Source organism: Chiloscyllium plagiosum, unplaced genomic scaffold (assembly GCF_037043375.1).
Source record: "Chiloscyllium plagiosum isolate Xiang-an unplaced genomic scaffold, Cpla_swu_hap1 HiC_scaffold_5, whole genome shotgun sequence".
NCBI classification, from domain to species: Eukaryota; Metazoa; Chordata; class Chondrichthyes; order Orectolobiformes; family Hemiscylliidae; genus Chiloscyllium; species Chiloscyllium plagiosum.
Window position 1 is genome coordinate 1,805,221 of NW_028270143.1, and position 24,559 is coordinate 1,829,779.

Sequence of the window (24,559 nt, forward strand, 5' to 3'; positions counted from 1 at the left end):
TGGCATCACTGACATGTGAAGAAAGACTGAATAATTAGAATTATATTCCCTGGAGTTCAGCTAAATAATGAAACCTATAAAATTCTAACAGGATTAGACAGGGAACATGCAGGAAGAATGTTCCCACTGACCAGGGAATCCAGAACCAGGGGTCAGAGTTAAGAATATGGGGTAAGTCATTCCGGACTGGGATGAGGAGAAGTTTGTTCACCCGGGGAGTGATGAGTCTCTGACACTGAAAAAGGTTGAGGACAAAACATCTAAGAAAGAGTTAGATATAGTTCTTAGGGCTAAAGAGATCAAAGGGAGAAACCATGTGCAGGGTTTTGAATTGGATGACCAATTATGATCATATTGACTGAATGGCTTACTCCTGGTCCTGTTCTCAATTTTTCTACAGACTAGAAACTGAACTGGACCAGTCATACACTTATCATGTTTACATGCGCAGCTTAGGGGCTGGGCATGATAATGGATACTCTCTACTTGTCTAACTGTGCAACTTTACTATCATCAGAGAAGCTCAATACCAGCCTGTTTCATTGGCACCCTGTCCATCGCCTCAAACTTTCACTCCCTCCACCACTGACGCACAGTTGCAGTGATGTACACCATCTACAAGATGCACTGCAGCAACTCTCCAAGGCTCCTTTATAAGCACCTACAAAACCTGTAACCCGTGTCATCTAGAAATTCAAAAGCATCAGACAGTTAGGAACACCACCTCCTGCACGTTCCTCTCCAAGAGACTCACTATCCTGGCATGGTATAATATTGCTACTCTTTCACTGTCACTGAGTCAAAACCTGGAACTCCCTCCCCCGAGTCTGTCCCCCTCCTCCCTCCCCCCCTCCTCCGAGGGTGGCACGGTGGCACAGTGGTTAGCATTGCTGCCTCACAGCACCAGAGACCCGGGTTCAATTCCCGCCTCAGGCGACTGACTGTGTAGAGTTTGCACATTCTCCCCGTGTCTGCGTGGGTTTCCTCCGGGTGCTCCGGTTTCCTCCCACAGTCCAAAGATGTGCAGGTCAGGTGAATTGGCCATGCTAAATTGCCCGTAGTGTTAGGTAAGGGGTAAATGTAGGGGTATGGGTGGGTTACGCTTTGGCGGGTCGGTGTGGACTTGTTGGGCCGAAGGGCCTGTTTCCACACTGTAATGTAATGTAATCTAATCTAATCTAATCTAATCTAACAGTGTTATGGATGTATCTACCTCTCATGGACTGCAGTAATTCAAGATGGCAGCTCATCACCACTTTCTCAAGGGCGACTAGGGATGGACTATAAAAGCTGACTAATAGAGCAATGTCCACATCCCACTAAATAATAAAAGAAGAAGCAGGTGATTAAATATAGGAACATGTAAACTGATCTTAGGCTTCAGCATATAACAGAGATTGGTTTGTAAAATAAGATCAAATATGAGATTTCATTTCAAAGCTTCATAGCTGTGATGTTAGAGCAGATTTTGGATATTGGTGAATCTTTTGATGACAAATGCAGAGATTTTCAAATATGGATATGGAGAAAAGCAGGGACAAGCTACTGAGTTGGATGTCAGCCATGGTCATAAGAAATGGCACAGCAGGCTCTAAGGGCCAAATGGCCTACTCCCGCTCCTATTTTCTATGTTTCTATTGTTCCAGGGCCTCAGAACTACAGAAACTCAGGTTCTTCAGCCATGCCTTCCTCAATTATCTCGATGCTGTCTAGGATTGCCTGACTATCTGAAAGCCGTGATGTCTCATTTTGTAGCTGGTCTCCATATCTTGATTGGTGATAGTTACTATCTCACAGTCATTAAATGTTCTCATTAGCCCTTCCATTGTGAGTGCCAGTTTAACAGGAATCAAGTACCTTCATTTCCACTGTTTTTGGTTCCTAAAGTACAATTAATTGTGGCCGTGCCCTGTTTGCATGGAGTTTGCATTTACTTCTTACAATTTGTTTCACTCTTGCTATAATAATCACGAGGTAGGGAAAATAATCTACACTGTTCTTGATTGCTGAAGGCTATCCCATTTACAATCCATGCTACAGACTGACTGCAAATAAAACATTTCAGTGAAACATTTCAGTTCTTCAAATCACATGTTTAAAGTCATTCAAAGTCAGCAGATAAGGAAATAGACTCCCAATTGTATTAAAATGAATAATGTTTTGTGGTGACTTTTGTATTTTGACAATAACTCGGGCTGTGCTCTCAGCAAGAGTCCACTTAAAATGCTATTTTTTGCAAAATAAGACAATTCATGATTATTTTGAGTGTTTGCTAATTACACTGGTTAAAAGAACGATTAACATAAAAAAATGTGAGCAGTGTCTCGAGAACTAAATTAGTTCTTTAAATGCACATCATTCTCATGTTACATAATGGAGTTTTATGAATGAAAATATTTTTTAAAGAACACCCCCTTTGTTCTGTACAAGATTGCAGAGTCGATAGTTCGTTGACAGAAGCAGCTGCTCCACTTGGCCATACAACAGGAAATTCTGCACTTACCTCAAAAGAGGGAGAACTGTCCTATGGTTCTGACCAGGTTTTACTGAATGCTCTTGGACACATTGCCTAGTGGGCGTCATTTTGCTTCATCAGCCCACAGACTATGTCGGTGGTTTGAGAGCAGAGATCAGGGTCACACCTTGAGCTGAACTTTACAGGTGACTGAAGTTGCCGCCCCGGCCCAGCTGCAAAGGCTGCTAGCAGCATTCATTACTGTAAGGGGAGCCTGCTACTACAGGAAGAGGTTTTGCCAGGAGGTAGTCCCTGCATTGCCAGAGGGAGAGAGATGGCTAATATTGGTCTACATGCTCTCTCACCACACTAAGGAGCCTAGCTCATTCAAGAGGTCTGGGGCTAGGGCTAAAAGAGATGGGGGTGGGGTGCAGCAATGATCTTTGTCTGGAAGCAGCCCAAAGGTGGCACTACCCACCCTAGCCTGACATCAGCTTTCACAGTTAGAGATGCATAATGTGGACCCCGCTCACAGTGGCTAAATTATTGGACGGGGCATTTAAATGGTCATTAATTAAGGTGCTCAATAAGATTGTATGATGGCTCCGGGCCCCCTGTGAAATTTCAGGCAGGCCGGGAGCACATGGGGAGACATTGGGAAAGTCACCCACTGGATTTTAAATACACCACTGCCTTTGAGCACTACCCTGGGACAGCAGTGTAAAATCCAGCCCCTCATTTCCATCCAGCATGCACAATTTAGAATCATAGATTCCCTACAGTGCAGAAATAAGCCTTTCAGCCCATTGAGTCTGCGCCGACCCTCCAAAGAGCATCCCACTCAAACCCAGCTACCTACTGTTTCCTCACAACCCCAAAGTTACCATGGCCAATCCACCTAACCTGCATATCGTTGGACTGTGGGAGGAAACCAGGGTACCCAGAGGACGCTTACGCAGACACGGGGAGAATGTGAAAACTCCACACAGACAGTTTCCCGAGGCTGGAATCGAACCTGGGTACCTCACACTGTTAAAAGGAATCCAAATGGTTTGAATAGGTTAATTCATTTGAGTGCAATGAAATGGAGTGTCTTCAGATCCTTCACTCAGCAAGGTGATAGCAGACTTGAAAAATCTAACCCTTGATACTGAGTTCTGGGGGACAGTCAGAAATCCCAGATTTGACTTTCTACTTTGTGTGGACAAGGGGAGTTGGTCCTGACTGTGGAAGAGGAACTTACTGGAGACAGTGACCCCATTCATCCTTAGGTTAGATCCAACAGGTCTCAGGGATGGATATGTACAAACTGAACATAAACAGATCTACTTTGTTATTTTCTGTATCTCAGAAACAGTGGGGAAAAGTGTTGTTTTATTCATTATTATAAAATATGTAGATTAAACATCATGCAATTTACAGTTGACCTGATCTCACTCATATTGTTTGTCCACCTGCCATCTGGAAGGATATGTGAATATTCAGTACATGCAATAAAGGATTATAATGTTGTGACTCTCAGGTCACACCACCGTATGACTGTTTTGGGCAGTAAGACAGACTCCTGACTCTCATTCCAGTAGAATTTCTAGTGTAGAGATGAAACTTACAGGAAGAGGATCAGTGAGATTACTTTGTCGTTCAGTGGCTCTTTAACACCAAATGTGAGTACTCATAGCACTGCTCTTGGGTACTCAGGAAATCTGTCTACAAGTGGTAGGAATTATTTGCATGTTGCATAAGTTTCATAATTATTGGAGAAATTTGAGCCAGGCTTTATTGAAGGAGTTTGTTTCACCCTCCCTTAATCTTTGCTGTGCAATTAAATTACTATCACTATTAAAGCACTGCTAGCTGGGTGTAAAGGTTCTAAGGTGACCTCAGTCACTGGTAAGTGTTTGGACATTTATACAACATTGATAAATTTTTGATATTAATAAGCTTAACATTAGTCTGTGTTTAAAAGGGGCAAAGTGAATGAATAATCTTCATGGATTAAGTGTTATAAAACAATGATTTTAGTTTTGATCTGTCTCTGTGTGGTCTGACACGAATTTCCATAAGAGGACTTGGTATTCTACAATTCAGAACCTGTGCCGTTTCTGCACCCTCCTTCACAGAAACCCGTTAGTCTTGAGTTATCAATTACCAACTAGTGGAGGGAGAAATTTGTTTGTGTAGTGCAGAGATATGTCAATTCCACCAGGGGGAGTAGACCACACTGTCAGCCACTATCTACAAGGGCTTCCTTATTGATCTCATTGAAGAATACCAGGTGGGCCTTACAGGAGAAGGACCACAATGGACTTGTCCTCTGTAATGCCACCAGACATACTGCTACTCAACCAAATCCCCCTCCTACCCCTCTCAATTTTATCACTGGGCTAAGTGCAGGCTTGTGTCCTGTGATCAAATTGTGTTTCAAATAATTGTTGTGCTCCTCAACACTCAAATGTATACAGATTAATTTTAATTCTGAAATCGTGAACATAAACATGAGATACAATAATCAGCCTATGTCAAAAAGTGCAACTTATACAAACAAGCCTAGGAGTTGAATTTCCATTGTGGCTTTCCCAAACTGCCATAAGATTGTTGGAAGATCAGCAGAGACCCTGATAAAATAGCAGGGACACCATTTCTTAACCAAAGTTATGTGAAGAATAACCTATGGAAATGCATTAGAATGAGGTAGTCCACACCGTCTTGTTCACACTTAGTGCGAAGATCCACAAACTCAATGTCTCCGTCCTCTGTTTCTCTCCAGGCTGTGCTGGTTTCTGTTCACACACACAGCCATCCTCATCATCGGTACTGTAGTGATCCATGCTTCCTCCACCAGAGGGCATACTTTCTCTCTATCTACCAATTAAACCCCTTTATCAATTTAACCCACTCACTTACAAGGTATGCACAGCGCCAAACAATCTATTAGGCTAAACTCCTCCATGCCGCTGTATCTACTTTCTCCCACTCCTCCTTATTTAAGCTGATAACAAGTCCTTTTTTATTGCTTTCTCCATCCTGCATTTATCCAGCTTTAACTTGAACATATCTACATTATGCACCCCTATAAATTCCAGTGGTAACCAGTTCCACATTCTAACCACTCTCTGAATAAAGAAGTTTCAAGCTAGAAGAGGTGTGTAAGTGATTATTTTGCACTTGTGGCCCCTTATTCTGGTTTCACCTGCAAATGGAGGTACTGTTTGCTGAGATCACCCTGACCTCAGGTCCCCACAAATATATTAAATTCAAGGGAATACACAAGTCCGGGGTTTTTGCACAGTTGTGCTGAAGTCTGTTCACTACAATTCTCTTGATGATGGTACAGTTCAGTGCAACTCAGTTTTCTACAATCTTTTGCAGTAGATTTATAAATATTGTGCTAGAAATGTCCCCATTCTATAAAGTTCACCAGGCCCCATGATGAATGAACCATCGTTAGCAGTTTCCATTAATTGTGTTTTTCTTTGCGGAGACACTAAAAATTCAGCCGGAGCCTTTGGGTTTAAGACACTAACACATACATCTTGAAAGTTTTGATTCTTTTTCAATTAACCAAAGAACTGACCACCTTACCTCAATCAAATCAGAAAGTAATTCTGCATATTTTAGAAGTCCAGAATTTTAATTCTGTCCATTAAAACACTTTCAGAGATTTAAAATTGGGTTAACTCCGGGTGGAAGATTAGCACTGATATAAAATAATTATTTTTGTAATAATTTGATGTTCAGTTGTAATCATCAAAACATACCATCTTACTATTGTTAAGTTTCACAGAGAATACTTTGAAAGCGACTTTTAAAAGAATATTCTAACACCTGTAGAATTGCACTAACTTTTAGCAAATGATGCATTCAACACTATGTGAAGGGGTTTTAATGGAGTGTTGGGAGGGGAAAAGATCACTTTTTAAGGTTGGGGTACTTCGCATTTGAATAACTTAATCCAGAAATTTTACTTCATCTTTTTCATGCAACACAGCCTCCCAACTAAACCTTTAGTTCAGTATCATTTCAGTGAATCTGCTGTTTAGATTTTTCAAGACCAGTATAGTCTTCCTGAGGGGCAGTGCCCCAAATGAGGTTGACCACAGGTTCTCTGCAACGAAAACATCACTTCCTCTTTCTTATCTCCAGCCCACTTGAGATAAAGGATATTATTCTATTCTCCATTTCAGTTACACTTTGTGCTCTATCATCTAGTGGCTCGCAGAAACCTAAATTCCTTTTCTCCTCTCTGGTTCTCAATAGCACCATTTTTTAAAAATCTGATTTATCTTTCAGGATCCAAAGTGGATATCCACACCTGTCCACTCTTAATTCCATTTATCACAATCTTTACTAACACATTTCAGATCCCAATCAGCAAGTATTCCCGTATTGACAATAACCATAATCTCTTACTTGTCAACCAATTAACACTCTTATCATAAAACGTTTCACAGCAGTAAATTACCTTTGGTCAGTGTGGTTGTTCAGAATAACTGTCATTCTCACCCTGTATGCTGTGCTAAACGTACCATTGTATTTACTGATTCTGTTGGAGGTGGTGTATTTTTAGTTTGGATGTTCATACCACTTGCCTGGATTTACCTGAGCATTGGCAGGCCAAGGCATTCTTCATGTGATTTCAGGAAGATCAGCCTGAGGTGCTGATTCACAGAGTCAGTGCCCAAATCGTTTGGCCTTTGGATCTTCAGCTTTGGACGTGGGCCGCGCTCCCAGTAGTTTTCAAGGTGACCAGTGCTCTAAATCTTTACTCAACTGATTCTTTCCAGCCTACAAAAGGGGATGTCTGCCAAGTCTCATAACCAACAGTGGACCAATACATCAAGTCAAAAGTAAATGCCCTGTGGAACAAGTCAATTTTTCTCAATTACCCTCAGAAATCATGGCAACATGAAAAAGTATTGCCCTAGTAAAATGTGACACCTTTTCCTGCAGTTATGGTAAAGATTAATAATCCATTAACAATCCATAAGCCTTGACATCAGTGTAGTTGACCTTTTATTGAGAGAAATGGGTCTATTTTGTAGTTGGCCTGTGACCATCTTTACAGAAACATACTGATGAATAAAGTGTTTTATTTTCCAGCAATCAATGCTCCCAGTATAATTTGAAACCCAGGAAAACTGGTGAAACACTGGTCAGAGTTACAGGTTACCTTGTTCTGATCTCAGAGCAGTTGGGAGCAGGAGTGGCAGTGTGTTAGACTGAGAGCCATGTCCCAGCACATCAGCATCACAGGAAGTTGGCATCTTATGGACGGAGACATGCAATTGGTTCATTCATTGTGTAGATACCTGTCAGCACAAAAAGGGGCAGATCTGCTGGGCCACAATTCCTACTGTTCTTGAGCGTTACAGTCCAACTGTATGGTCAAGACCCTGGCATCATACTTTCCGTTTCTTCAACAGTCATTCATTGGGTATCGAGATCTGCTCTAACAAGCTTCTACTGAGACAACTTCTTAACCAGATGAAATATCCCAGTCTCCTTCATGCAATGAACTATATTTCAAGTGTTGTTCCAATTGTTTCAGCCCAAACATAGATAGTGTATTGTCTGCTTTTTTGCCTTGTTCGCTCCAGCATTATTTTCACCTGTCAATTTAAGTGAAGTTAATTGTTTTTAAAATTTGAGTACCAAATTTCTCATTTGGTTCTTCTTTTCTGTGACAATGTATTCCTTTGAGAGGTGTGACAAATGCTGTTTAAAGCAGGATACTCCATTTTTTATTTCAGATTCTCCGAATCTGTACCCGATATACACCTGAGCAAGACACAATGACCTTCTCTGACGGCCTTACCTTGAACAGGATTCAGATGCACAATGCGGGGTTTGGCCCCCTCACTGACCTCGTCTTTACCTTTGCCAACCAGCTCCTGCCACTTGAAATGGACGACACCGAGACTGGCCTTCTCAGTGCCATCTGTCTGATCTGTGGGGGTAGGTCGGTCATCTTTATGAGTAAATATTGCACCTCCTTACATTGGCTTCAGAACTCAATAAGTCACCAACCTGCAAATCAATTACTGACAGGCAAAAGGGGCAAGATCTTCAGCCATTTCAATTTCCCAGCAAAGCAAATAGCAATGTGGATAGCAGGAAAAGGAGATGCTAATTGGTCTTTGGGGCTTAATAAATGAAGCTGCAGATCTGTTCCCACCAATGAGCTTGAGTTGTCTCAATGTGGCATGAGGCTCCAATGTGACAGGAACACTAAGGGAGGTCGAGGGACATTTTCAGCTTTGAATTTGCTTCTGGATGGGTAAAGTCAAAATTACTAGTAAAATATGTTTAAGAGGTCATAAGACAAAGATCAAGTGTATTGCTTTCACCTGAAAAATTTATAGTATCCAGCTCCATTCACTATTCCAAATGAAACGTCCTGTGCCAGCTTACAGAAAGATGTGGTCACTCCCCATACAAGTGGCGGGTCACATTTCAGCCACATCAGTGCCAGGCTCTGATGGTCAGAAATATTAGTGCTCAGCTCAGCTGCCGCTTCCCAAGGCGCGATCAATGCTGAGAGGCCCATCACCAGCACCATGAGTGAAAGCAGAGATGGAGCATTCTGTTGACACAGGGACTGGACTGAATCAGGACTTCCTGTCATGAGTGGCTCACTTTCTGACACCTCAAAACCTCCCCACTCTGTCCGGGGAGTAAATTAGCGGTGTAATCGAACACCTGAAAGTACCAACATTGGAGGGAGTCGGTGACCCTTTTCATTGTCCCTTCCCAGTTATGATAGTAGTTCACTGAATTATGAAGCAGGCTTTTGGCTTCCAAAAGCAAGGTACTGATACTTTTGTTTTATATTAAAACTGAAATTAAACAATTTGCGAAATACACAGGAGACCTCCTGACATTTGAAAAGAGAAAAGATAGCTTATTGTCAAAGTTGCAGACCTTTGCTCAGAACTGCGGTGGAAATTCTCTCGCTGTCGTAAGTAACCTTGGGTTAGAGTTGAAATAGCCCTCTTTTTTTTTTGTTTGGACACAGCGGCTGTGACCCATGACTTCCCCTTCCCCATAAAATATTATGTAGCCATGCCCCCGACTGAGTGACCCCTCGACTGGCCTCATCTCCCGACCGGACATCCGGCATCACATCCTGGCGTCGTTGTTTGGAAAGTATGGAGTGCAGTTCACCTGTTGTTTGGAAAAGGGAGTCTGTCTCCTTTTTATGGGGGGAAACCTCCCTGAAGGAAATTGGTGGTGTGTAAAACAGTGGCCAAGTGAATACCAGATCAGAGACAGAGAGGGAGAGAGAGAGGACCAGATGTGAACCTGGGGCATTGCTGCTGCAGTTTGATGGAAAAGAAGTGTCTGGGGTGTTAGAGACCCTCAAGAACGACTTCCAAAAGGCATGGGAGCTGGTAGCCAGGAATCTAGGACCTGGCAGTGATGTCACGAGGGGTCTTCTAAGCTTATCCAGCTGTTTGTAGTCAGTGGATACACCTTCACACGACATCTCTCTGACCTATTACTTGACCAGTTTCTGACGCTGCGTAATGCTTCACATCCCGGTCTCCCATCCAGCAGCAGCTCCTGACTGTCAGGTGCCGACACTCCACCTCACCCTCACACACATACCCAGACTGTCAACCTCACACCCATTTCTCCCTGCCTCTGTACATCTCCACTTACGACAGGCAGATTGCTGAGACAGTGCTACACGCTCTCACGTACATTAAACCCCTTCTTCCTGCAGGACAGTGTGTCCTGCAACACGAAGGAGCAGAGTAGGGGAGGACATGGCCATGTCCTAATGGCACGCTCCTACTGTTTCAATCTCCCTGCTCAGCCTTGTCCCACTCACTGAGATGGTGAACAAGCTGCCGCTGGTCAGGCGCTAGACTTCCATCTCCCCCTGCTCCCCACCTCCGTCTTCATGACCTTCCCATCGGACTTCCTACTTTCAGATACCCAGAAGATCCACTTGTTCAGGCACAGCCTCCTCAGAGCACGGAGGGACAGCAGCAGCACAGCATTGGTGAAGAAGCCTCATCATTGGGCCTGAGCTGCAGCTCAGATCCTGCCCCAGCGCCAAGCCTGGCAGGACTACACCTCCTCCCACCCAGTATCCTGCAAGAACTCCATCCCATTCTCCCAGTTCCTCCGCCTCCGCTGCATCTGCTCAGACAAGGAGACATTCCACTCCCAAGCATCCCAGATATCCACCTATTTTGAACAACGTGCTTTTCCTCCTCCCTCTGTCATCCAGACCGTCCTCCACCACACCTCCTCTATCCCCCATTCCACTGCTCTAACAGCCCCGCACAATCCAATAAAGATAGGGTCCCATTGTCATCACCTACCCACCCACCAGTCTCCTTATCCAACGTATCATCCTCAAACACTTCCGTGAACTCTAACTAGACCCCACCACCAAGAACATCTCCCCCTCCCCACCTCTCTCTGCCTTCCACAAGGACAGTTCCCTTCGACAGTGCTTGGTTTCCACCACTCTCCCCACTGATCCCCCCAAACCCCCAGGTACATTCCCCTGCAACCGGAAAAGATGTAAAACCTGCCCATACACCAGCAGCCCCCACCTCCATCCAGGGCCCCAAACAGCCCTTCCAGGTGAGACAGAAATTCACCTGCCTCTCTTCCAACCTAGTTTACTGTATCCGATGCTCCCAACTGGGGAGACCAAACGTAAACTTAGGGAACGGTTCACTGAGCATCGCAGCCGGGCCCACAGGGACCGACCGGACCTCCCAGTCACCACCCATTTCAATTCTCCCAACCACTCCCTTTCCAATACGACCATCCTTGGCTTCCTCCATTCCCAAAACAAACCACAGCTCCTATTGGAGGAACATCACCTCATCTTCTCCCTAGGACTCAACATTAAGCACTCCAATTTCAAAAAACCTCCCTTCCCATCTCCGACTCCCTCCCCTTCCCTTCCACTCCTCCCAGCCACCTACAGGAGTCATCCCTCCCACTGACCCACCAGGTCGTACCATCTACCTGTCTTCACCTACCCCCGCTTCACCGCTCTGCCCCTGCCTCCCCCTTTATCTGCAGCTCCCCCTACACCCATCCCTAGTCCTGAAACGATGACTTCTCCACCTCCTGATGCTGCCTGGCTTGCTGGGTTCTTCCAGCCTCCAGCCTGTCTATGCAAGCACTGGCCTGCAGCCAGGCTACAGTAAAGGACAGTACATTTACCGAAGGGTCAGGTCGCAAACAGCCTCTTCTGCAGAGGATCTCCTCACCCGGAGAGCAGTGAGGAATACACGTACACTGAGACGCTGAGTGGACCCTGCCAAACAGAGCGGTGACACTCCCGGCCAAACCCTCAAAGGAAAGGTCTTCCAGGGTCACTCGAGAAGATCTCCAGACACTTTGTAACACATGAGGTCGACCCAGACGGAGTCACTACTGATTTGGGAGCCAGGCCTTTGAGGAAGACTGGTACAAAGCTCCAGAGTGATCAAGGAATATGTGAACAGGAACTGTGGTGTGAATCTGACTCTTAGTGGCCCAGCTTTTCCAGTACCTGACCAACCCTCGAGTGTGAAACACAACTGTGTTTGTGCTGTGATGCTGCCACCTCCTGGCAGCTTTGCTTATTTTGATATATAGCCTGTGTAACTGAGAGCTGGGTTTTCATCTCTGCAAGCTGTCCTGCAGCTCTTCACCACTTATTAAACATGGTCAAACTCAACTCACTGTGGCAGCGTAGGAAAATGCAGCTGCCAGTCTGTGCACCCCAGCTCCCACAAACAGCGGAGCGATCATAGACAATCGCAAATATTACCCACAGGCTGGAGATCCTTTGTAGAAGAGTTCCACCTAATGCTCAAAATCAAAACCCAAAATCAAAACCCTTCCAGCTTCACTTGTCGGGCCGCAGTGTACACATGGCGCTAGAGTGCACTCACTCACAAACTGAGCATCAGGGTCATTGCCAACTCCTTCCCAGAAACATCAGAGGGAACTGGGCCTTCTGATAAACACCTGAAAGCTCTAGCCAGCTCCCACAATACAACACAACCTCCCGTCACATTGATTAAGGTCAGTCGAAGTGAGAGGGAAATGAGAAGAATGCTTTTGTCTTAGCGAGTTTTGAGAAGATTTGTAGCTCAGGTTGAGGTTCTGGATGTAGGTTTGCTCGCTGAGCTGGAAGGTTCATTTCCAGACGTTTCGTCATCCTATTAAGTAACATCTTCAGTGGGCCTCCGGGCAAAGCATTGCTGATAATTCCTGCTTTCTATTTATATGTTTGGGTTTCTTTGTGTTGGTGATGTCATTTCCTGTTATTTTTTTCAGGGGGTGGTAGATGGGGTCTAACTCGATGTGTTTGTTGATAGAGTTCTGGTTGGAATGTCATGCTTCTAGGAATTCTCATGTGTGTCTCTGGTTGGCTTGCCCTAGGATGAATGTGTTATCCCAGTCGAAGTGGTGTCTTTCCTTATCTGTATGTCAGGATACTAGTGAGAGAGGGTCATGTCTTTTCGTGGCTAGCTGATGTTTATGTATCCTGGTGGCTAGTTTTCTGCCTGTTTGTCCAATGTAGTGTTTGTTACAGTCCTTGCATGGTATTTTGTAAGTAACATTAGTTTTGCTTGTTGTCTGTTTAGGGTCTTTCAAGTTCATTAGTTGCTGTTTTAGGGTGTTGGTGGGTTTGTGGGCTACCATGATGCCAGACTACTCAGACCCCTTGACATCATGGTAGCCCACAAACCCACCAACACGGTAAAACAGCAACTAATGAACTTGAAGGAACCTATACAGACAACAAGCAAAACTAATGTCATTTACAAAATATCATGCAAGAAGTGTAACAAACACTACATTGGACAAACAGGCAGAAAACTAGCCACCAGGATACATAAACATCAGCTAGCCACGAAAAGACATGACCCTCTCTCACTAGTATCCTGACATACAGATAAGGAAGGATACCACTTCGACTGGGACAACACATTCATCCTAGGGCAAGCCAACCAGAGACACACAGGTATTGTCATCACCAACCCAAAGAAATCCAAACATATGAACAGAAAGCAGGAATTATCAGCAGTGCTTCGCCCAGAGGCCCACTAAGATGGTACCTAGTAGGGTGACGAAACATCTGGAAATGATCCTTCCAGCTCAGCGAGCAAACCGACATCCAGAATGTTTTGCCTGACAAGAAGCCTTGCCTGCTCTTTACTCACAGCTCTTGGCACAACCTTGGAAAATGTAGGCCATTTCCTATATCTTAGATGTCTTTTCTCTCGATGGAGGGGAGCCATCATCTCAAGCCTGTCAGCCCTGCCTTCAGTTGACTGAGGAGCAGAATATCAGCCACCAGGCTTAGGTTATGGTTCATAGGGCAGCAAAGAACCGCACACTACTGTCTGCTTCACTGACTTGGACAGATCAATGATACTTAAAGCACTCAGGAGACACCTCTGAAAGATCTTCCAAAACCAGTGGCAAGGAGGGTAGTCCCAACCTAACTTGCCAAGCATCGAAGAGATCATCACTGAGGTTCAGCTCTTGCTCATATGCCTGATGCTCAAACCAGAACTCAGTCACAGCAGGAGACTCCCAGGAGGAACATGGAGGTGTTTTAGGAATGTCCTCCAAACATTCCTGAAGAGAACAGTCTTCCCTGCCAGCTCACGGGTGCTCCTGGTTTGGGACAATGTAAACTGGAGAATATTCATTTGAGAAGCCAACAAACACATTGAGAGACTTTATTGGGAACATGTGGAGGTGGAGCCAAGATGTCAGAGGGAGCAGAGAAAACTCCAAATAACCTCAATGAACTGATTAATCCAATTCTGTCATGTGACATTCTGCTGATCACACTTTGGAATTATCATCCATCTGGGAACCCATGGGGAACTGGAGTGAAGGTTAGACATCCTCGCTGCTGCTTACAAGGAAGAAATATTTGCCAGACCACCAGGGAATGAGTATAGAAAACGAACTCCATTTCTGTTTTGCAGATTACAGTGTACACAGATTGAGGCCATGATCACAACCTTCACTCACTGACTGTGCTGGTCAACAATGGCAGCTCTCTATCTGAGGCAGGGGGTATGTGAGTGCCATCCCTGTAACACCTGCCTGCCCCACGCCTCTGTAGTCATTCCCCCGTGTTCACTATCTGGAGAATGGGGCTACAGCAGGGGGAAGGATAGTTGCCCAGCATTCACCATGATGGCACTAACTACCTCAGCCTCTGATGAACCAAGTGGCAATGTGTTTCTGTCACGTTATCCTCCTTTTTTAGGAACCTGGGTACTTCACTGAATTGGCTCTGACCACTGGGCTGCGGACCTCAAAGCTTTGGAATACATCATCCGAAGTCAGGCTGCTAATTGTGCAGTAAAAATTCCCAGTTTCGGGAACCCTGTCACAAGGCATCATTGAGCAGTGAGAAGTTTCACCCCTTCCTGGCCGATAAAAGGTTTAACAGCAATTCCAAGTGATGTTAGAGCAGGAGCCCAGGAGAACCTTTGAGAAATGTTACCTCCAAATCTCTGCAAATCAAGAGAGAAAAGTAGACTAACAAATATATTCACATCTAGATTTCAATCCACAGAGAATATGTGATCAGTCTGATGGAATGCTGGCTGAGAAGATCTAATCTTACTACTCATCCAGTCGGTTGAGAACCAGAGGACCTTGGCCTGAGGTTTCCCATTGCATTTACAGTGTGCTGCTGAATGAAATTCATGGCAATCTTTTGCTCTTCACCTCAACTGAATTACTGGGCATCATTGTCCCTGAAAGGAGAGGACGAACCAGTGAAGACGGGGGGGGGGACCAGTGATGACGGGGGGGGGGGGGGGGGGACCAGTGATGACGGGGGGGGGGGGAACCAGTGATGACGGGGGGGGGGGGCGGGGACCAGTGATGACGGGGGGGGGGACCAGTGATGGCGGGGGGGGGGGCCGGGGACCAGTGATGGCGGGGGGGGGAGGAACCAGTGATGACGGGGGGGGGGGACCAGTGATGGCGGGGGGGGGGGGAGGAACCAGTGATGGCGGGGGGGGGGGCGGGGACCAGTGATGGCGGGCGGGGGGGAACCAGTGATGACGGGGGGGGGGGACCAGTGATGACGGGGGGGGGGGCGGGGACCAGTGATGACGGGGTGGGGGGGGGGGGACGGACCAGTGATGACGGGGGGGGGGGGGACCAGTGATGACGGAGAGCCCCAGCCCGAACTGCTTCTGTCCAGTTATCATGGGGCAAGAAGGTGAACAGCGTTATTCTGGGGAATATGACATCAGTGACATGGGATACACGAAGGCTGTGGACCAAGTGCAGGTCAATGGGATGAGTGTAGTTTGGTGTTTGTTAGTCAGCAGAGATATGGTGGGCCAAAGGGCTTGTTTCTGTGCTGTATGATCCTATGACTCGAATGAGGGTATTCTCTTTGGAAGAATTTGAGCCGATAATATGTGGAAAGTATCAGAAAGACAACACAGTTGAATTGAAGGAACTCCTAAACCCTTGTCCATCTCATTGAATGAATGAATCATACCCTCACATAGTGTGGCCTGGAGGTTTCCCAAGGACGCCACTGAAATGCCTCTGAAAGGAGCTCAGAAGTATCTTGTCTAGTTGAATGTTGCATAACCAACATTTTCATGCTGCTCTGGGAGTAGAATTCCACTAAAAAGCCACCACCTCGCCTACCGCCCCTCCACACCATGGTGGGCTGCCCAGGAAAAGGGTCCCTTTGACATCCAAGCCCCTGTGCTCCTACACTGTCACTCACTGGGTGGATCTGACAGATGTGTCATGTTTACATCACTGCTTGCTCTCCAATGTGGTTATGAAAGAGGAACTTCAGTTTCCACTTCTGGGTTCCTTGTTCTCATGCCAAGGAGGAATTAATGCGCACAATGTAACACTCATGTTTATTTGATATGGTAATTTGTACTACATCCTTGAACAATGGAAAACCCATCGATGAAGTGCAAATTGAAACCAGTTGGGTGACTTTACTTAATCAGTCGAGACTTGATGTCTGTCCCTTGCAAGACCTCAAAATCTAAGCTCTTTATTCCAAAGGAAAACATCTCTAACATACCCCTCACCCCACCCATTTTGTATGCGCTGGTAGCCATTTTGTGTGGTTCCTGTGCAGCTGACTTTCAGTCAGACATGGCAGATTCCACCTCATGTTCATGTCAATGACTTGCACGCTCTGCCTGTGACCCACAACTTACCCCCCATCCTGTTGTGTTGTCCCTGTGAGTCCAGTGACCTTGCAGCCTCCCCCATTTCAGACTCAATTAAGTGTTCCCTTTAATCCTAGACCCCATGAGTTTGAGAATTCCAATGATCCTGTTGACTGTATACACTCCCCATGTAGTAGGTGTGTCCTGTTTGAAACCCACCTTCAATTGCCCCCTATCTTTTGCCTGAAGTGAGTTGTATTCAAAGGGTGGGTACTTTGAGGAGTAGGAATATAAAATCAATCACAGGAGAAGTTGGGCTTTGGGCTTTGACACTGCACAAATCTGTTTAAATTCATTTCTTTCAGACCGCCAAGATCTAGAAGATGCAGGAAAAGTGGACAAGTTACAGGAACCACTTTTGGAAGCTTTAAAGATTTACATCAGAAAAAGAAGACCCAATAAACCCCATATGTTCCCAAAGATATTAATGAAAATCACAGACTTGCGCAGCATCAGTGCAAAAGGTACCAGAACAAGAACACTTTTATTGTTATATCTTTTTCCATTCTGGTTCATTTCTGTCAAGTTGATGGTATGACTTTTATGAAACTTAATTTTGCATCTTTGGGAGCAGTTACTTGAGGTACAGAGGTGGATTTGCCATCAGTTTTTTGATCTCCACATCTCAGGAATAACGTACTGCCCTTGCAGAGCATTTAGTGGTGATTCACGCACCAAGGTGATGTTTACGGTCAGCTCTGAGCTACAGTGAGGCAGTTGGGGTGATTAGGCGGATCTGACTGTGTCTTTATAATGACAAAGGGAACTAACAGAGGAATCTGGAGCTAAGCCAGTTCAAACAAGTTCAGAGAAAAAAAAATTGACTTAGACACAAACCTGCAGAAGCAGATGAAATGCACACAAATAATATTTTGCAAATTAGGGCATTAAGGATTTCAAGGAAAAAAAAGTGAAACTAAAAAGGTAGCCATGCAGGATCCTCAGGTTGAAGAAGCCATTCTGGTTCCTGTTTCTCTAATGGCAAGAGGTGACAACAGTACCTGACCACAGCAATGAAACCCTTTCAATGTCAGTTACGAGATAATGTGATAAAAATTGCTGTTAGTGATAGTCTATGAACATTTACTGTATTCTAAACAAACTTTTCTCTACTATCTTAACACGTTTCTCCAATCTGTACCTAACCTCCAAAGCAGCCTCACACAGAATAATAATCTGAACTCCTCAGCCAACATTGTCATCACTAGGTCAAACTGCAAAATGTGCTATTAGAAAGCTTTAATTTCTAGTTATTCTATTTTATTTTAAATGTTACTTCTGGAGTTGAGGTTTATTGATATTAATTTTGCTATGTCTTTCTGGAACTTAATCTGGTCCGTTTGAAGTCAGTGCAGTCATTAGCTTTTCAAAATCTGTGTCAAGTGTCCCAAACCTTTCCCAGTGTCTGACTTGTACATCTACTTGTTCTATGTACAGTGTTTGAAGTGTTGCCTTCTGTACAAATAGCACAAGATCTCTTCCTTGTTGGTTTACTAATTACAGTCTGAATGTACTCTTGTTAGATACAAATTCACTCACATAGTAAATTGAGTGTCAATTGGGAATATTCTCAGACAGCATCTCATAAAGGTAAACTAACCAAGAGTAACTAAGAGGAGATTTCTATCCCTGTTCAGGTGCAGAACGTGTCATCACGCTCAAGCTGGAGATCCCTGGATCGATGCCACCCCTTATTCAAGAAATGCTGGAAAACTCGGAAGGCCATGATCCCCTTGCACCTACAGCAGACACAAGCACAGAAACTAATGGGAGCAGTGGTCTAGCACTTGAAGCAACTTCCAGCCCCAGTGTGTCTCCCAGCTGTGCAGCCCATGGACCAAACAGCCAGGTATCCAACACACAGTAAATGGCGAGTGACCACAACCATTCCCAAATGTGATAGCTTCTTCTCTCCTTTGCTCTGAGACATCAAGCTCTGAAGGACCAGGTTGATAAGTGTATTTCCAACACTGACACCACGGAGGCTCAGGACTCCAATGGACTTCTGGACATGGGAATGCTGAATCCGAAACTGTGTAGGCCAGAGGCAGGCCTCCCAGGTTGCGTGCGGTATGTTCAAAGCCTGCGGTCTGGTAAAACTAATCTGTGTCCACTATTGCATGCTGGGAAGAAGCTGTGGAAAATTATGTCGAACTCTGATTATTACTTTATTTTGCAGAATTACTCCTCAATGTATTCTAAATTTCTATGCTGGAGTTTCTGGTGCTTTCTCATTGCCTTGCATATCATGTCTAAACACATACACCAAGTTATGGAACAAAGCCTAAGTACATAAATCAGGTGAGTTATGCTTACAGAATTCTTTGGTTTAGACAACATGGGACAACCATTATTATTCTCAATGTTACTGTTGCATTCTCTTGTATTTCTTAGTGAAAAAATACCTGAAGATTAGGATTTTATCCTCAGTACACCAGCATTCAATTTTGTCAAATAAACAAGGACATATTTCCATCTCTTTTTGCAATGAAAAACAAAGTTTAAGATTTAACTTTTTTTAAAAAAAATGCTAGCACTTTGGGTGCTGGTAATAATTGTTTCCCACTGGCACGGTTAGCCTACCCACTACCATGTTGTTTGTATGAATGTTTACAGTTCACAAGCACTTAAGTAACAGAATTTTTTTTAAAAGAAAAGCAACTCTTTGCGTACATTTAGCCTGAACATATTATTTTTTGTGGTAGGGTTCACTCATTGCCTACTGGTTTTGTGCTAGCCGAAAGAGCTAGTAAAAAAGTTTTGTTTAGTTATTTTAGCTGAGCAGATTCGTTTCATGTTCGGCAACATATCAAGAGATAAAATAAAGCACTGCATGTTGTTTGCAGTAAAGATAGCCTCCAAGGCACAACACTTTTCAGTGTTATTTTGTTATTTTATTCGCTTGTACATGAGCCAGTAAGTAAATTTCATCTGGTGGCTGACACACATTATATCTCTCTGCAGAAGCGTGGTCTATCGTAGATTTGTTCTTGAGTACAGTAATTTGAGTTTATTGAACCATTCTTGTAGTGTCTGAAGCACTAGTGGGGTGTTGCTTTCTAGCATTAGGACTGCTCTGTACTTCAACTGGCTCAGTTTGTACATTGAGATTGTTTAACAATGCTATCTATGTTCATATACTGTTACCTTTTCCATCAAGTTTCCTGGCAAAAGAATAAAGTATATTTATTTTAAAGTGTGCTGTAGAGTTACTTTTTCCTGAAATATTCAGTGTATTTCACCATCAAACTGGTCCAAATTGGAGTAGTTGATGGTTTACAAAAAGACAATCAACATTGTTTCCATTATCTACATATGTTAAGTAATGTACTTCAATGGTATTACCGACCTAGAGTAAAATTGAACATGAATATGGAGTTTAGATGTATAACTTTTGTTTGTTTTCATATATGGAAGAATTGTTCCTTGTTTGGAACAAGTTAATTTTCCAGAAGTTATCCTTTTCCTTTTATTCTTTCTTCTTCTGAAGAATTAAAATAAAACCTTACATTTGTATAGCACCTTTCACAATGTTCCAAAACATTTCACAACCAATGAAACAGATTTGACGTATTGTGATGAAGCAAAGTATTAACTGATTTAGATTAGGTTACCTACAGTATGGAAACAGGCCCACACCAAGTTGCCCACCCAGACCCATTCCCCTACCCTACACTTACCCCTGACTAATGCACCTCACACTATGCAACAATTTAGAATGGCCAATCCAGCTGTGGGAGGAAACCCACACAGACACAGGGAAAATGTGCAAACTCCACACAGACAGTTGCCCAAGACAGGGATTGAACCCTGGTCGGAGAAAGTGTGGACTGCAGATACTGGAGATCAGAGCTGAAAAATATGTTGCTGGAAAAGCGCAGCAGGTCAGGCAGCATGCAAGGAGCAGGAGAATCGACGTTTCGGGCACAAGCCCTTCTTCAGGAATGAATTCTTCAGAATTGAACCCTGGTCTCCAGCACTGTGAGGCAACAGTGCGGGCCACTGTGCTGCCCAATGTCCAGCTCTATGGTTCTGATGAGCTTTATAGACTAGAGCAGTCTTTGCCATTGAGACATGGGTCAAGGCCAGGTCAGGTAACCACAGATGGAGATGGGTCAAACCTACTCGTGCTGCAATTCTCATCAGGGATCAATCTGAGCATTGTGGGTCATAGCTCACCATACACCCACGCTGACATCAGACCTTTCACATTAATGCCCACCTCAAACTTGAATTTAACAGGGTTTGAGATGTTCAGTGAGGTGAGTGGGCTTCTTGTGTGATGCCATGGGGGAAGCAGGTGTGGAGTCAGGCCTCAGCAGGTCTGGCAACATCTGGTGAGAGAAGTCAGAGTTAACGTTTCTCTGCCTAATTGTGGCTGTGAGGTGAAGCAGCGGGGGAATGAAGCAGTGTCACAGACTGACTTCCATTTCCCATGTCAACGGGCGAATTCTAATCCATTCACTCATCTGGTCTCCACAGCATTTACTGTTTTTATTTCATATTGACAGCATCTCCAATTTTAACTCTTTTTATTTTTCCGCTGTCTGGAATTTGGTCATTTTCAGGTGCAGTTATTTACTGTGTCTGATGATAAACATTGAATAGGTATCGATATCCTGATTATTAATCAGAGGCAGCACCTGGACGATTTCTCTACTTCTCAATCTCCACTAACTATAGGCCCCTTAGCTCACTTTGTACATGCCAGGACTTACAATGCTTTGATTTGTTTGCACAATAACTTTATCAACAACATCTGCAAAATGCCTGAGTCTTATCCAGTCACAGCCAGAGTAGTACCTGTATTGGTTTCCCTTCCTAGCACTACTGCATTATTTCTGCTCGCCCCAACGTACTCCCCCAGCCACCTCCCCAACCCCCACACCTCCACCCCTCTCCTACATCTCACCCACATGTTCCCTTGGCAACGTCATCCAAAAACACAATGTCCACTTCCACATGTAATCCGAAGGCTCACCATCACAGAATCCCAAACTTTCCATTGTATCTATCTAGTACTGAAGAAGCAGGAATGTCCTCCAACAGAGTACTGATAGAACTGAAACTATTGTCTTTGGTAATCACCGTAAACTCCACTGATCCCATCTGTCTATCTGTCACTGAATGAGGCAGAATCAAACTATTAGAATGTGGCAGATTCTTCAATCCAGGGAAGAGTTTGCAGCACCTGACCACACCTGTGACAGCTCATCTGCTTGGGAAACCCTCCTTTATTACTCGTATACTTGACAATTTCCCTCTGGGAGACCAGATTTCAGAAACTGCAACTCATCCAAGAGTATGCTGTCCTTGGTCCTAGGTTGCACTGAGTCCCATTCATCATCATCACTGATCTACATTGGCTCTTAGTTCAGCAATATCGCTATTTCAAAATGTTCAACTTTGTTTAAAAAGCTATTTTGTCTCACTCCAATCTGTGTAATTTTAATCTTCTCCTGCCTTAGATGTCTGCACTCCATCAATTCTGATAGTTTGTCACTCCCTGATCTTAATCATTGTATTATTGGTACACCTGTCTCCAGCTTCCTGCACCCTAAATCGGATATTCTTTGCCTAAATTTCTCTCTTGTTTTCTCCCTCACTCCTGCCTCTTTGACCCAGCCTTTGGTCATCAGTCCTACTATCTCCTTGTGTGATTGAATGTCAAAATGTGTTTGAACCGAAGCTTTGAAGGTGAGATGTAAAAACAAGTCATTGTCATTGTTGAGCTGAGAGAATGCAACATATACATTGAAAAACCCAGAACCTTACAAAATACTTCACTAAGTACTGGAGAAACCACCTGATGAAGGAGCAGCGCTGCGAAAGCTAGTGCTTCCAATTAAACCTGTTTGACTGTAACCTGGTGCTGTGTGATTTTTAGCTTTGTACACCCCAGTCCAACACCGGCATCTCCGAATCACAAGTAGTGGTGTGTGTGTGTGTGTGTGTGTGTGTGTGTGTGTGTGTGTGTGTGTGTGTGTGTGTGTGTGTGTGTGTGTGTGTGTGTGGTGTGACGGGAGAGGGGCACATTCTTTCCTTCTTCATGATCTGAGTTGCTCAACAGAACAATGCGTTAAGGGTACATGCTATTAAGGAGAAGGAGGGAGGTAATGAGTGCTTAAACATGAGCTGTGCCAATAGTTTTGGGCTCCTGCTGGTCAATATACAGCTGCAATGACAAAGTACATCCCACTGTATGGCATGAAGTTCAAAAGGATCAATAAAAAGGAGATAAAACAGAGTCAAGGCTGTGTATGTCACTCTGTTTAATTGGCCATCCCGATGTTTGAGACTGCAGACTGAGCGCTTTGGTTTGAAGATCCTTACAGCTCAGAATGCAGTGCAGCCTGCAGCTTTGATGTTCTGACATGAAACCTGTTTGAACAATTTCTGGTCAGGATGGTCTTCCAGAAAATTATCATTTCCACTCAGCAGTGTGAGTGCAGCAAATGGAAAATTCATGCGACTGAAGCAAAGATGCAGACTATTAGAGTATATAAGGGAGCTACAGGCTAACTTTTATAATCTGATGCTTTTGGTCTATAATCTTGACCCACGCTTTTTTGGACAGTCCTGATTTGTGGCACTGGATTGTGAGCCTTTATTCCACAAACACATGGAGACAGCCCATAAGGTGTGCTGACAATAAAACCTCCGCACTTTCTCTGCACTTTTGGTGAGAAGACTGGCTAAAAAATATAGAAGCTGCTTCACTCTGTTATCATCCTGACGATATTTTGTAATGAATTTAAAATTACCTGTAAATGTGCATTATCCTTAAGGAAACCGAAAAAACTCACCTGCATTTATATGGCACCAACATTATTAACCTATATTAGACATTCCGTAAATTATTTTGAACCATTGGACAGTGTTAATAGAACAAACCATTCTTACACACTTCATTGGGCGCTTTGTTAAACTAAATTTGACACTGAGTCAAGTAAGGAGGTATTAAGGTACAAAGGCTCACTCAATGGGGTAAATTTTAAAGATCATTTTAAAGGTGAAAAATACAGAGAGGCCAGAAAAGCTAAGATTTGCGATTATTTTTCATCAAAGTATGCATTTTTTATAAAAAAAAATTTCTAGAATTAAATATTTCTACAGTATAACTCAATTCTGTACTGTTCTGGAGTTTTTTAAACCTTACCAAGTAGGCCATTAAACTCCATATACATCAAGTTGGGTTCAACGTTGTGTTTTTCCATACAATGACCCAGTACTCCCTCTGCAGGTGTTTATTTACATTACACTGAACCCTGTCAAGATTTGAACATTTTGCTCACTGTCTCTTATTTCTTATCTCCATGTTGCTCGACTGTGACATCATCTAAACACACAGCATTAACTTGGAGAAACTTGCTGACAGCAGCCAGCTCTGCCTTACCTTCACCTGTCTTGACTCTTCCGCTGTTGCTAAATTCTCAGAATGTTCCTCTGGCATCCAATAGAGGAGTAGCAGAAATTTCCTTTAATTAAACATTGAGAAGAATTCATTGTTTTCACTCCCTGCTCCAAAATCTGGTCTCTAGCTACCTGCACTGTCCTTTTCCTTGGCAGCTGTCTGACACTAAACTAATCTGTTTACAACTTCAGTGTCCGAGTTAACCTCAAGATGATGCACCAACTGTGTATTATTATGTATCATTATTAAAATGACCTGTTACCCCCCACCTCCATAACATTGGCCAACTTTGGCTCTATCTCAGTGCATCTGCTGCTGAACACCTTATTCATACCTTGGTTATTTTATCCTACTCCAACACATTCCTAGTTGGTCTCTGAGACTCTATGCTCAGAAACACTACATCATCCAAAACCCCAGTGCCCTCGTCTTAACTCCTCAGCATCCTCATTACCAAATCTCCTCTGTGTTTAC

The 24,559-nt window shown here is 44.0% G+C and overlaps 1 protein-coding gene across 4 annotated transcripts in view; it reads left to right on the forward strand.

The window, feature by feature from the left end:
• Positions 1-19,861, forward strand: part of LOC122549656 (retinoic acid receptor beta) — a 510,173-nt gene extending 490,312 nt beyond the window's left edge. For all 4 annotated transcript variants that reach the window (XM_087986905.1, XM_087986906.1, XM_043689455.2 and 1 more), the window contains 3 exons: positions 8,206-8,410; positions 16,977-17,135; positions 18,309-19,861. In XM_087986905.1, the coding sequence (XP_087843031.1) occupies positions 8,206-8,410; positions 16,977-17,135; positions 18,309-18,538 (594 nt within the window). In that variant the 3' untranslated portion in view covers positions 18,539-19,861. The remainder of the gene's footprint in view (positions 1-8,205; positions 8,411-16,976; positions 17,136-18,308) is intronic.
• Positions 19,862-24,559: the final 4,698 nt, after the last annotated feature.